Source organism: Sphaerodactylus townsendi, linkage group LG04 (assembly GCF_021028975.2).
Source record: "Sphaerodactylus townsendi isolate TG3544 linkage group LG04, MPM_Stown_v2.3, whole genome shotgun sequence".
NCBI lineage: Eukaryota > Metazoa > Chordata > Lepidosauria > Squamata > Sphaerodactylidae > Sphaerodactylus > Sphaerodactylus townsendi.
The window spans coordinates 156,871,538-156,883,728 of NC_059428.1; the positions used below are offsets into that span (position 1 = coordinate 156,871,538).

The following is a 12,191-nucleotide window of genomic DNA, read 5'->3' on the forward strand; positions in this document are numbered from 1 at the left end:
AATTTCCTGTAAACATGATATCTAAAAAAACCCCGCAACCTTGAAATGTTTCCAGGAAGCATCAAGTGGTATCGAGCACTTTGACGCAGTAGAAGACACATACTAGATAAAAGATTGGGTTAAAAGATCTTACTTCTCAATATGTTTTGATAGCCCAAATTCCAACATGTTGAGGAGAGAAGTCGTTTCGTCAGGCCTGATCTCGTAGCCAACTATGTCGCTGATCTGCAAGCAAAAGGGAGACAAATAGTTTCGAATGGACAGAAATTAAATGGCAATAGTAAAGCTGGCCTGCCTCACAGGTCTGTTGCAAGGATTGCAGGGATGGAGTATGTAAAGCCATCTGAAGAGTCAGAAAATCTACCACTGGGATCCTGTGTACTGCTTAGAACACAGGTGTCACTCACGGCCCTTCAGATGTTATGGACTACAGTTCCCATCATTTCTGCCAGCATGATGCTGGCAGGGGATGATGGGAATTATAGTTCATAACATCTGGAGGGCTGCGAGTTTGACACCTATGGCTTAGAATGCCAATCCTAAGGATTGAGGGCCTCTCTGGGACAGGGGAGGGGGGATGTGATATGGCAGAAAGGGAGAACCAGAGAAAATCTGGGATGTCCCCTTCCGGTAGGCAGGCAGGCAGGCAGGCAGGCAGGCAGGCAGGCAGGCAGGCAGGCAGGCAGGCAGGCAGGCAGGCAGGCAGGCAGGCAGGCAGGCAGGCAGGCAGGCAGGCAGGCAGGCAGGCAGGCAGGCAGGCAGGCAGGCAGGCAGGCAGGCAGGTAGGTATTTATTTATTTAAATTTCTGTGCCGCCATTCCCCTTTCGGGCTTGAGGCAGCTCTCAATGGGTCATAAACATTATATTGTTCCGTACAATAAATATCATAAAACCCAAACCATGAATGATTTCTACATTTTCCAGATGGTGATAAAACAGCTGAGCTCTATCAGAACTTGCTAAAAATCAGGGGATAAGGGAGGGAATGAAGGAATATAGAAGGAGAAAGGGAGAAAGAAGGCGGGAAGGCCAAGACGGTGCCTGTGGCTGCCTCACCCATATGCCTGGAGGAACAGCTCTGTCTTACAGGCCCTGTGGAACTGCATCAAGACCCGCAGGGCCCTGGTACTATTGGATAGAGTGTTCTATCAGGTTGGGGCAAGGGCTGAAAAGGCCCTGGCCTGGTTGAGGCCAGCTGGACTTCCTTTGGGCCAGGGGTCTCCATAAGTCAACTGTGACTTGATGGAACTTCCCACCACAACACTACCCTCATCACCTCCAGGTTTTAGGGGGTTCTGGGCCAGATGTTCTCCACCAGCCCTCCAAAGCTGGGGAAATTACCTGATTGCCTCGCCCATCTCCTCATTGTTCAAGACAGAAAAGTAGACAGAGCGCCTACAGCAGTTCGCTTGCTTGCCCAGCAAGCCAACAGCAGCTGGGACTCTAATCTGGAGGACTGGGCTTGATTCCCTGCTTGCTCCACATGAAGCCCATGGGATGGCTTTGGGCCAGTCACAGCTCTCTCACAACTCTTTCTGCCCATGGAGGCAGGCAATGGCAAACCACCTCTGAGCGCTCTTGCCTTGAACACCCTACAAGGCCACCACCACATCACCCTTATTTCTCAATACAAGTGCTGCATGAAGAAGAGTAGAAGAAGAGTTGGATTTATATCCCCCCTTTCTCTCCTGCAAGGAGAATCAGAGGGGCTGACAATCTCCTTTTCCTTCCCGCCCCTCACAACAAACACCCTGTGAGGTGGGTGGGGCTGAGAGAGCTCCAAAGAACTGTGACTAGCCCAAAGATTACTTAACAGCATCAGTCCGAGTGCACAGGCTGGTCTGAATTACGGAGAAATATCCACAAAGCTCAGGCAGCTTGAGCAGAGGTTGGGAAATGCATGCTCTTGTAGCAGCATTACACCACTGCTGCTCCCAAAGCTGCTGCATGCAGCCCCCCAAGCTTGATTCACGCGACAGCCAGCCATCACACGCGCGCTTTTACCACACCTGCTCCCAGTGCCGGTCCTTCATCCCACGGTTGCAAGCGATCGAGAGGACCGGCAGGTGCTGCTTGAACTTGTCTATTTTAAACTTCACATTCTCCGCTAAACGCTTCGGCCCTGGTAGTTCCGCAAAGGTCTTCGTCAGTTTGTACATGGTCCTCCACATGGTCCCCACCTCTTCAGTGATCTCCTCGGCATTCAAGTCCTGGAGAGGCCCTGCACAGAAGGAAGAGGGGAAACGAGGCCATGAAGAGCCAGGAACTCTTTATATTCAAGGCCTGATCTTTTACTTTCTATTGTCTGGTAAAACAATGAACATTATAAATGAAAAAAACTAGACCAGGGGTAGGGAACCTGCCGAAACCTCCGGAGGAGTGTTTCCAGGAACTACAATTCCCATCAGCCTCTATCCAGCGCATGCCCAATTGTTTATGCAGAACTGATGGAAATGGATAGTTCGTTGTCATCTGGAAAGCCGCAGGTTCCCTACCCCTGATCTGGGCTCTCAAAATCTCCGGCGTTGGCGGCGGAGTTTTCTGGAGTTGCCATGTATTGTGTTCCAGTGCGGGTGCTTTCTCCTGACGTTTCGCCTGCATCTGTGGCTGGCATCTTCAGGGGATCTAGAAATATACTTTCTTTTAAAGTTTCTTGCAACCAGTTTATGATCATGTGGTAAATATCCTCACCGTTCATCCATTCCTCAGACTTTATGGAAAAATTATACGCTGTCACCCACAGTTGCTCAAACGGCTGCTTGTTTGTGATTATGGTCCGCAGCTGAGGAAACTGACTCTTCTCTCGTTCTAGCAGCTCCTCTTCTTTATTAATTGCCTGTAATGCAGACGCACATTAGTTCTGTTTGAAAGGTTTGGGCCCCTTCCGCACACGTAGAAAAATGCACTTTCAATCTACTTTCACAATTGTTTGCAAGTGGATTTGGCCGTTCTGCACAGCTGCAAAGTGCACTGAAAAGCGACTGAAAGTGCATTATTCTGCATGTGCAGAAGGGACATCTGGCCAATCCAGTTCACCTCTTCCTTCTACTCTTAAGCCACAGGTGTCAAACTTGCGCCCCTCCAGATATTATGGACTACAGTTCCCATCATCCCCTGCCAGCATCATGCAGCATCGTGCATAACATCTGGAGGGCCACGAGTTTGACACGTATGTCTTAAGGCAAAGGTAGTCCCCTCTGTAGATACTGACCCCTGGGGTGACATCACATCATGACATTTACTAGGCAGACTATGTTTACGGGGGTGGTTTGCCGTCACCTCCCCCAGTCAACTAAGGAAATGTTTGCAAGCCCAAGTTCCATTACGAAAAGGCTAACCTCGTATTCATTCAGCGCACGCTCCAGATTCTTCTCCAGCTCGCGGAATTTCTCCACGTTATTTTTCATCTCTTCCATGGTCATGATGTCCTTCTTGCGGAAGCTTTCCACTTCTCTGTTGTAGCCTTCCAGGATAGCCTCGAACTCAGAGCACCTGGGGTCAGGAAGGAGGGCAAGGACGCCAAGCACAGTCATCCTCCAGTTTCCTTCTCAACATCAAAGCACAGGTGACTCAGGGGCAGAGCTTGCCTGGGTCAACCTGCTAATGGCTAACTTTTGACCATGGGAGTGGTGCTGGAGCGAGCAGTTCAGCATGCCTGGACACTAGGGGGCACTACGTCACTCTAAGTGTGCATGTTACCTACGTGAATGGAACATTTCTCTCTTTGTCTTAACCTGGGAGAGCCCTCTGGCCCCTCCCTCCGCTGTCCTTTGTTCTTCCCACTCTTCACATTGCTTTTCATGGAGTCACCACACCTCTACAGGCCACTGCTGCAGAAACAGTGCCTCACGCTGCCATGCACATGACGCCAGACCAACTGGCCACTTGCGATAACCTCAATATGAATGGAATCTACTTGAATAAATGTAAGCTTTTCATCTATTTTTTTTTCTGGCAGAGGTTCATTTACCGCACTCAACACCGTCCTTCTAAGACTGGGCAAATTCTGCAATATTAAACAAATATCCCAATAAGTGGGTCAGGCTGGTTGCGAGGGAGCTAAGCCCTGCCCTCTCCTCTGCTGGTCTTTTGCTGCTGCCAGAGCTTTCCGTTCACTTTCCGTTCACTCAGAAGTCAAGCAGCAAGAAAGTTTCAGGTAAGCAGTCATGTTGTTCTGAAGTAGGAGAGCAAGATTTGAGACCCGCAACACCTTGAACACCAACCAGGTTTCCAGGGTATAGACCAGTGATGGTGAACCTTTTCGAGACCGAGTGCCCAAATTGTAACCCAAAACCCACTTAATTTTCACAAAGTGCCAATATGGCAATTTAACCTGAATACTGAGGTTTTAGTTTAGAAAAAACTGTTTGCTCCAAGGCACGCGTTACTCGGGAGTAAGCTTGATGAAGCAACCGTGCAACGCTTTGAATGGGTGAATCACGACCCTAGGGGGGGTTTACCAGAAGCAAGGCCAGCCTAGATATGTGTGTGTGTATGGGGGGGTGATTTTCCGTTCCCCTACATGACGAACTCTGTGCGCGCGTGCCCACAGAGAGGGCTCTGAGTGCCACTTCTGGCATGCGTGCCATAGGTTCGCCACCACTGGTATAGACTTTCAAGCCCCATAGCTGGAGAAGAATCTGGAGCATGCACTGAATGAATATGAGGCTAGCCTTTCAACAAAGGGATTGAAAGCATCTGTCAAAGGTAGCTTTGACTCTTGAACGCTTATACCCCGGAGATCTGGTTGGTCTCCAAGGTGCTACCGGATTCTAATCTTGCTCTGGCGCAGAGAAAACATCCTTGACATGATGGCATGCAGGAGGCACACAGAGGGGCAGGCGATTTTGCTAAAAACAGGCACATACACACTCTGCTTCAGACATGAATGGGGAGGCAGAGACCTAAACATAATTTTTAATTTTTTTTTATTTATTTTATTGGGCTTATAAACCGCCCTCCCCCTAGGGGCTCAGTGCGGTGAACAACAGTTTAAAACATACTTTAAAACACAGTATAAAATCAGCTCAATATACACTCAATAAAACCAGAACCATATAAATATAAATACAGATGGCATATGTCTCTCCCCTCCCCACCCTCGTGCCCACAGGAGGCCACATAGAACAGCAGATGTACTTAGCCAGGCTGGCCAAATGCCTGGCGGAACAGGTCCGTCTTGCAGGCCCTGCAGAAACTGCAAGTCCCGCAGGGCCCTGATCTCCCTTGGGAGCCTGGCCCACTAGGTGGGGGCCAGGGCTGTAAATGTATAAATCTCGTTCACAATTAATTCAGCCCTTCTTCTTGGATTTAAAAAAAAACTCAATTAGGATGTGTTTATGTTGGAAGATTTAGACCCCGTGCCAAATCAGAAGTATTCTTTTTTGCACGTAAATACATTTTGAAGCGTAAGACAGACAATGCTAACGATGGATCTCTCTTCCCGCTGCTTTTTGTCTTCGTTTGCTTATTTCATAGAATTTACATTCTGCTCAAAAAGCGGCCCCTTGGTTCACTTGCCTTTTTATCAGCGTGAGCTCCACGTGATCCCTCCTGTTCATCAGCTGATTCCTGCTGGTTTCAAAGATGATCTCAATCTCGTCTGGCCAGTGGAGAACCGTGCTGTTCAGCTTTATATCCTCATCTAAGAGAAAAAATAGGGAAGAAGCTTCAGCTGAATAAACATCTCTTACCGTTTGCGTTGCGCTTCCAAGTGATGCACGTCACCGCAGTGATCCTCACAACAGCCCTGCAAAGCAGGTTAATATTATTATCCCCATATTGCAGCTGTGCTGAGGCACAGAGAGGGTGGCTTGTCTGAGGCCCCCTGGAGAGTTTAAAGGGCAGGTGAGATTTGCACTGGCAACCATCGAGATCCCAACTCTGCCTCCTGGCCACAAGTTACCTGTCTGCTAATCCTTGTTAACTATCTGCAGGTCAGAAAACCACCAGTTAACATAATCGTTCCCCCTAACTGCATATTCATCCCATCCACCTTCTCAGGCAATTCCAACTGGTCCAGAATGCTGTGGTTTAGATGGGAGCTAGACTGGGAGCTAGACTGAGCATGCACACTACTCCTATTCTGCTCAGTTTAAGATATTACTTATCAGATATAAAGAAGAAGAAGAAGAAGAAGAAGAAGAAGAAGAAGAAGAAGAAGAAGAAGAAGAAGAGGAGGAGGAGGAGGAGGAGGAGGAGCTTAGATTTATACCCAACCTTTCTCTCCTTACAACCTCCTTTCCCTTCCTCTTCCCACAACAGACACCTTAAAGTGAGGTAGGTGGGGCTGAGAGAGTTCCGAAGAACTGTGACTAGCCCAAGGTCACCCAGCAGGAATGGAGGAGTGCAGAAACACATCTGGTTCACCAGATAAGCCTCTGCCACTCAGGTGGAGGAGTGTGGAATCAAACCCGTCTCTCCAGATTAGAATCCACCTGCTCTCAACCACTACACCACGCTGGCTTCCAGCCCTTCACAGCCTTTGCACCACTTATTTGCGGGACTGTCTCTCTCCCTATGCTCCACCATAACAATTTTGCTCAAGCTGGCAGGAGCTTCTGCAGGTGCCAACCTGCAAAGGAGCAAAATCAACAACTGCCTGCACATGTGAAGAAGAGCAGAAGAAGAGTTTGGATTTATACCTCCCTTTCTCTCCTGTAAGGAGACACAAGGTGGCTTACAAGCTCCTTTCCCTTTCTCTCCCCACCACAGACATTGTAGGTGAGGCTAAGAGAGTTCTGAAAGAACTGCGACGAGCTCAAGGTCACCCAGCAGAAATGTAGGAGTGAGAAAACAAATCCATCATGAATGTGGAGGAGTGGGGAATCAAACCCAGTTCTCCATATTAGTGTCCACCTGCTCTTAACCATGCTGCTTCTCAATAAAGCAATATTAAGGTTTCATGACACCAAAGGAACGCTGCCCCACAAGAATATAACATTGAGGCCTTACATCGTTTCTGCGTAAATAAGTAAATATCAATAAATAAAACTTGAGGCTATGCTCTTTGATCCTCACAATAATCCTGTGAAACCGTGTCATTACGGCTACTATGGGAAGACCACGTAGGCAATGTGGAATCCTAGTCTCCAACTGAGAATTCTGAATGGAAACGTTTGGAGGAAATTTAGGTGAGGGTTTTCACCGCGCATTTGTTCTTTAAAATGGTTATCGTTTCTCGATCGTACATGGGAGATCAGCATAGTCCATCAGGAATTCGAGCCTGTAGATAGCCTCGCGGATCTCACGCCGCAGCTTAAAAACAGTAACTTCGCTGGATTTTTTCAGGTATGCCGTGAGCGTGACGAGTTCTTCGGTTGTTAAAGGCACTTCAGTGACTTTGTCTGCAATTATGTTGTACTGGTTGCAAATGCTACGACAAAAACAGACGAGAGACATGTTTTTTTCCAATAGTCACAACAGCGGAAAATACGTATTTTTTATTGCAACCAGTCCTAAGATTTTTTTTTCATTCCAGGCAGGGTGAGTCAAAGAAGAAGAAGAAGAAGAGGAAGAGGAAGAGGAAGAGGAAGAGGAAGAGGAGGAGGAGGAGGAGGAGGAGGAGGAGTTTGGATTTATATCCCCTCTTTCTCTCCTGTAAGGAGACTCAAAGGGGCTTACAATCTCCTTTCCCTTTCCCCGCCCCACAACAAACACCCTGTGAGGTGGGTAGGGTTGAGAGAGCTCCAAAGAGCTGTGACTAGCCCAAGGTCACCCAGCTGGCATGCGTTGGAACGCACAAGCTAATCTAGTTCACCAGATAAGCCTCCGCAGCTCAAGCAGAAGCGGGACACAAACCCAGTTCCCCAGATTAGAATGCACCTGCTCTTAACCACTAAACCATGCTGGCTCACCATGCATGACTTGATGGCAACAAAGAAACCAGAGTAAACAGTCCCCACTCTACACCCCGGTCCAGACAGCCACACATACCCGGAATTCAGTTCCCTGTTTTCCTCGACTTCAAACTGAATCAACCTATCCTTCAGCTTCTGAGTCCGAAAGCAGAGCTCCTCGTTCAGGTTCAAGGCGTCCAGGCAAAACATAGCCAGAGGGACCGTGACATGCATGGAAGCAATTTCTCTCTTCAGTTTCGTCAGGCCATCAATCTTCTGCGTGGGCAGGGGAGGGTAGGGGACAGAACATAATAATATAGACTGATTGCAATAACGACAGCAGGATGTTTCAGGCTGTCGCCAAGCAAGGTGGCCTATGCGGCTGAAAAATCAGATTTAAGACACATCAGGAATGGAAAACCACTTTCTATAAACTTGTATCCTTTCATGAAGGATGACTGAAGGGGGAAGGCTGCTTCACACCCCCAAAGCCTGCATCCTGGGCTGGTTTAATTACTTACACAAAACAATGGAATCGCAGTGTATCGGACCTACATTCCCATTCATAGGCCTCTTCCACACAACCAAAATAAAACGTTTTGAGGCAGGAAACAAAACGTTTCCCTTGAGGAGTTCTGCAACATTTTTAGCCCCAAATGTTTTCTCTCCAGCCCCATTTTAAGTGCATCCTAGATTTCAGCAGTCCACAGGAGGTGGAGCCAAACACGAAATGATTGCCGTAGCTTAGCTTCTGTAACACGCTGCGGATTCTTGTGCTGGGCTGGCAACTGCTGCCAAGACAGTAGCATTTTTTTAAAAAATCTACCCAGCATAAATAAGCCTGAAATTCAAACTTCTTGGCCCTTCAAAGCCGTGAAGTTCGACTGGGGTTTTGAAGTGCCTGTTGGTATTCAGTCAGAGAAGCAATAGCACACGCGCTTACACACACACAGAGGATTTATTTGAGAGTGTGTTAATTCAATGCAGAGTCCATCCTCCAGTCTGCAAAGGTACCTCTGATTCTGAGATAAAAGCCTGACAGACTCTTGAAGACTCAAATGTTTCCAGATCAGAAGGTTAAAAAAATAAAAAACCTGTATGCTGTGTAGAGCTGCTGCGTCCATCACATGCCAGCGTAATCTTCTGTTACAGCAGCTCCCACTCCTCTTGCTAGGGACTAGCGCCAATAAGATCTGGTCTTTACAGGCCGCTATGGGGCTGCCTTCAATGCCAGGAGAATCGGAAATGAAACCCTCTCCCTTTTGGTGTCGTTTAGCCTACCACCCAGCATTACTCTGGTTATACCATAGGTGTCAAACTTACGGCCCTCCAGATGTTATGGACTACAGTTTTCATCATCCCCTGCCAGCAATGTGCTGGCAGGGGATGATGGGAACTGTAGTCCATAACTTCTGGAGGGCTGCGAGTTTGACACCTATGGATTATACCATTCCAAAACCCCACTTTCAGATACATAAACAATGCTGTTACCTCCACAAAATCATCCAGTTCGTGCCTTTTGCTTAAAAAATCAGTCACATCTTGTTCTGCGTTGTTATTCAAGAGGTCGCTGTACTTCCGGTACACATTTAAGTATCTTAAAACACAGGAAAAAATAGAAGGAAACATTTTCCAGCTCAGGATCCATGGTAATCGAATAGTAAATATGCCTCCCCACCCTCACCCACTCCCATGTGAGAGCCATGCGCCTTTCTTTCTTTTCAAGGTCAGCAGATTTGACAGCATATGCTCACTTTTGCGGACCAACTATGTTGCGGTCAAAGATCTCAGCCATTTTGCCCATGAACTCAGCCACCAAAGATTCGTCTTCTTGAATAGTATGAAGAGTCAGGTCTTCTTTTATTCCTGGGAAAAGCTTAACGTGCACCTAAAAAAGACGGGCCGCAAAAAAAGAGAGGACGGTAGAAACAGGAGAAACAGTATGATATCCATGGGAAAGACTCACTCCAGCGAGCAATTTCACTTGCAACAGCCAACAACGCAAAAGAGAGAAAAAGTCTGCCCCAAAATGAATTGGGATATCATCTGGGTATGAATGTATTGTCGAAGGCTTTCACGGCCGGAGTCACTTGGGTGCTGTGTGGTTTCCGGGCTGTATGGCCATGTTCTAGCAGCATTCTCTCCTGACATTTCGCCTGCATCTGTGGCTGGCATCTTCTGGATCTGAAGATGCCAGCCACAGATGCAGGCGAAACGTCAGGAGAGAATGCTGCTAGAACACGGCCGTACAGCCCGGAAACCACACAGCACCCATCTGGGTATGATCCGCACTGAAAGAAAGGAAAGTATGACCCAGTGCTTTTCACAGAAACGTAGCCAGCTAAGCTCAGTGAGGCTTACTCCAAACCAAGTAGGCACAGAACTGCAGCTTTAATTAAAGAAATTCTTCAAGCTACAAGGAATCCCTAAATTAAAGGAATTCCTCAACATGGTCTGCTCAAGCATACAAATGAGCACAAACATGCTTCAAACCCCAGATAACCGCCTCTGAGATGCTGTTATCAAAGCGAGCACTTTACAAAGGCTGTTTAAAAAACAAAAAACAGACATCAGAAAACTCAGAGGTGGATACAATATATAACCTCAGTTGAATCTCAAGGACTGGCTGGGTCCTGAGGTTTCTCTGCATGCTCCAAACCTCTGAAGCACAATGGGGAGGGGATGGCCTGGCACTATAGCAGTAAAGAACATCCCCTCTGTCTGAGAACAAGGGGTTTGGGATACCCACAGGGAGACCCTAAGCTCAGAATAAGGTTCAGTCTAAGAAGCTGGGGGAAATGGGGAGGGGGACCCTTCTCCCCAGTTGGATGGTCTGCCTCTGAAATCTCCATGATCACCCCCAAGAACCCTAGAAGGCAGTGAACCTAAGAACGGACAAGGAAATGGCATGTGCGCCTTACAGACAAGGGCATCCGATTGCATGGTTCTTCTCATAACAATGAGGAGGAGGAGGGAACTAATATAACTTCAGACACAACCCCTCCAACTAGATTTCATACAAGCAAATGGGAAACAATCAAAGCAAAAGAGGGGAAGGGTCAGGAAGGGCAGGGCAGGGAGGCAAGAAATGACGCCAGTCACAATTGCAGGCGAAACGTCAGGAGACGCCAGTCACAATTGCAGGCGAAACGTCAGGAGAAAATGCCACTGGAACACGGCCACACAACCTGGAAAACCCACGACACCCGAATGATGTAAGCATTGCTGCATCAACCATCGACCTGGTAGAATATTTCCATCTTACAAGGTCTGGAGAACTGAGTTCAACACCGCAGGGCTTGGGTTTCAACTGGGGCCAAAGACAATTGACAATTTTCAGCTAATACTGTTGAAATGAAGGTTTTTAGCTGACGTGAGCTTTGCTGTTGTACATTTCAAAACACTGGCACTGAGGGTTTCTCGCAAATGGGAGCTTCTAGGTTTTTAAACCCGTCCTGTGGGTCCATTCTCTGAATCGAACGGCAGGACAAAAAAAAAGATTTGAAAACAAAGAAACAAACCAAAGCACAAGCTCTTGATACCTGGGGTGAAAATACCATGGATAGATATTATAGATTTCTGCTGAAGTACTAAAATTTTTTGACTTCCTTTCATATTCTGCCATTGATTCCACAAAACAAACCTTCTCACTCCAACATACAGAGACGTATCTAGGGGAAACATAGCCCGGTGCAAAATCTGAGTTTTCCGCCCGCCCCCACTCCTGCATGTGCAGCCGCCCTCCCCCACTAGTGTATGGGGTATGAAGTCAGCGTATGGACCCGGGGGGGGGGGGGGAGGAGTGTGGGGTCAATTTTCCACCCCCCACATGACTAAATGGCTGCAGCCCTGGGACATTTGGCCCCAAATGTCCCCCTGGGCGGTACACCCCTGCCAACATACCTTTGGCAGGCCCTCAGAATGCTTCAGGATCTCCATGAAGCAGCGGCAGATTAAATCCCAGCAGTCTTTCATACGAGGCAGAAACACAATGGACGGCTCTTCCACTTCCAACTTTATGACCAGCACTTGTGGTACGAAGAACTGCATTTCATGGTAGGGTTCTTCAAAGTCATTTCCATCCTTGAGACAAAGAAGGAGAGAGAGAGAGAGGCAGAATTTTGGTAATGGCAGCTGCCCGCTGCAAGGAGAATCCCAAGTAGAAAAACTGGGGAAAAGCATAAAGGAACTGGTCAGAAGACTGCAGAGCTTACATTGGCATAGGTCTACCCAGAATCTTGTTTCCTTCTTCTATAAGAACATCTCTTGATGTTCTACTGGTCCCCCCTCAAGATCTCTACCCCTTCCCTTTCCCTTCTCTTCACTATTTTCTCCTTCTGCCTACCTGATTCC

The 12,191-nt window shown here is 47.7% G+C and overlaps 1 protein-coding gene across 1 annotated transcript in view; it reads right to left on the bottom strand.

Annotated features, from left to right (window-relative positions):
• Positions 1-12,191, bottom strand: part of DNAH3 (dynein axonemal heavy chain 3) — a 103,026-nt gene that overhangs the window by 70,217 nt on the left and 20,618 nt on the right. The window contains exons 10-19 of the mRNA XM_048492850.1: positions 11,742-11,921; positions 9,593-9,726; positions 9,330-9,435; positions 7,936-8,114; positions 7,191-7,375; positions 5,521-5,644; positions 3,339-3,492; positions 2,692-2,836; positions 2,010-2,221; positions 134-225 (exon numbers count right to left, since the gene is read on the bottom strand). Coding sequence (XP_048348807.1) covers positions 134-225; positions 2,010-2,221; positions 2,692-2,836; positions 3,339-3,492; positions 5,521-5,644; positions 7,191-7,375; positions 7,936-8,114; positions 9,330-9,435; positions 9,593-9,726; positions 11,742-11,921 — 1,511 coding nt within the window. The remainder of the gene's footprint in view (positions 1-133; positions 226-2,009; positions 2,222-2,691; positions 2,837-3,338; positions 3,493-5,520; positions 5,645-7,190; positions 7,376-7,935; positions 8,115-9,329; positions 9,436-9,592; positions 9,727-11,741; positions 11,922-12,191) is intronic.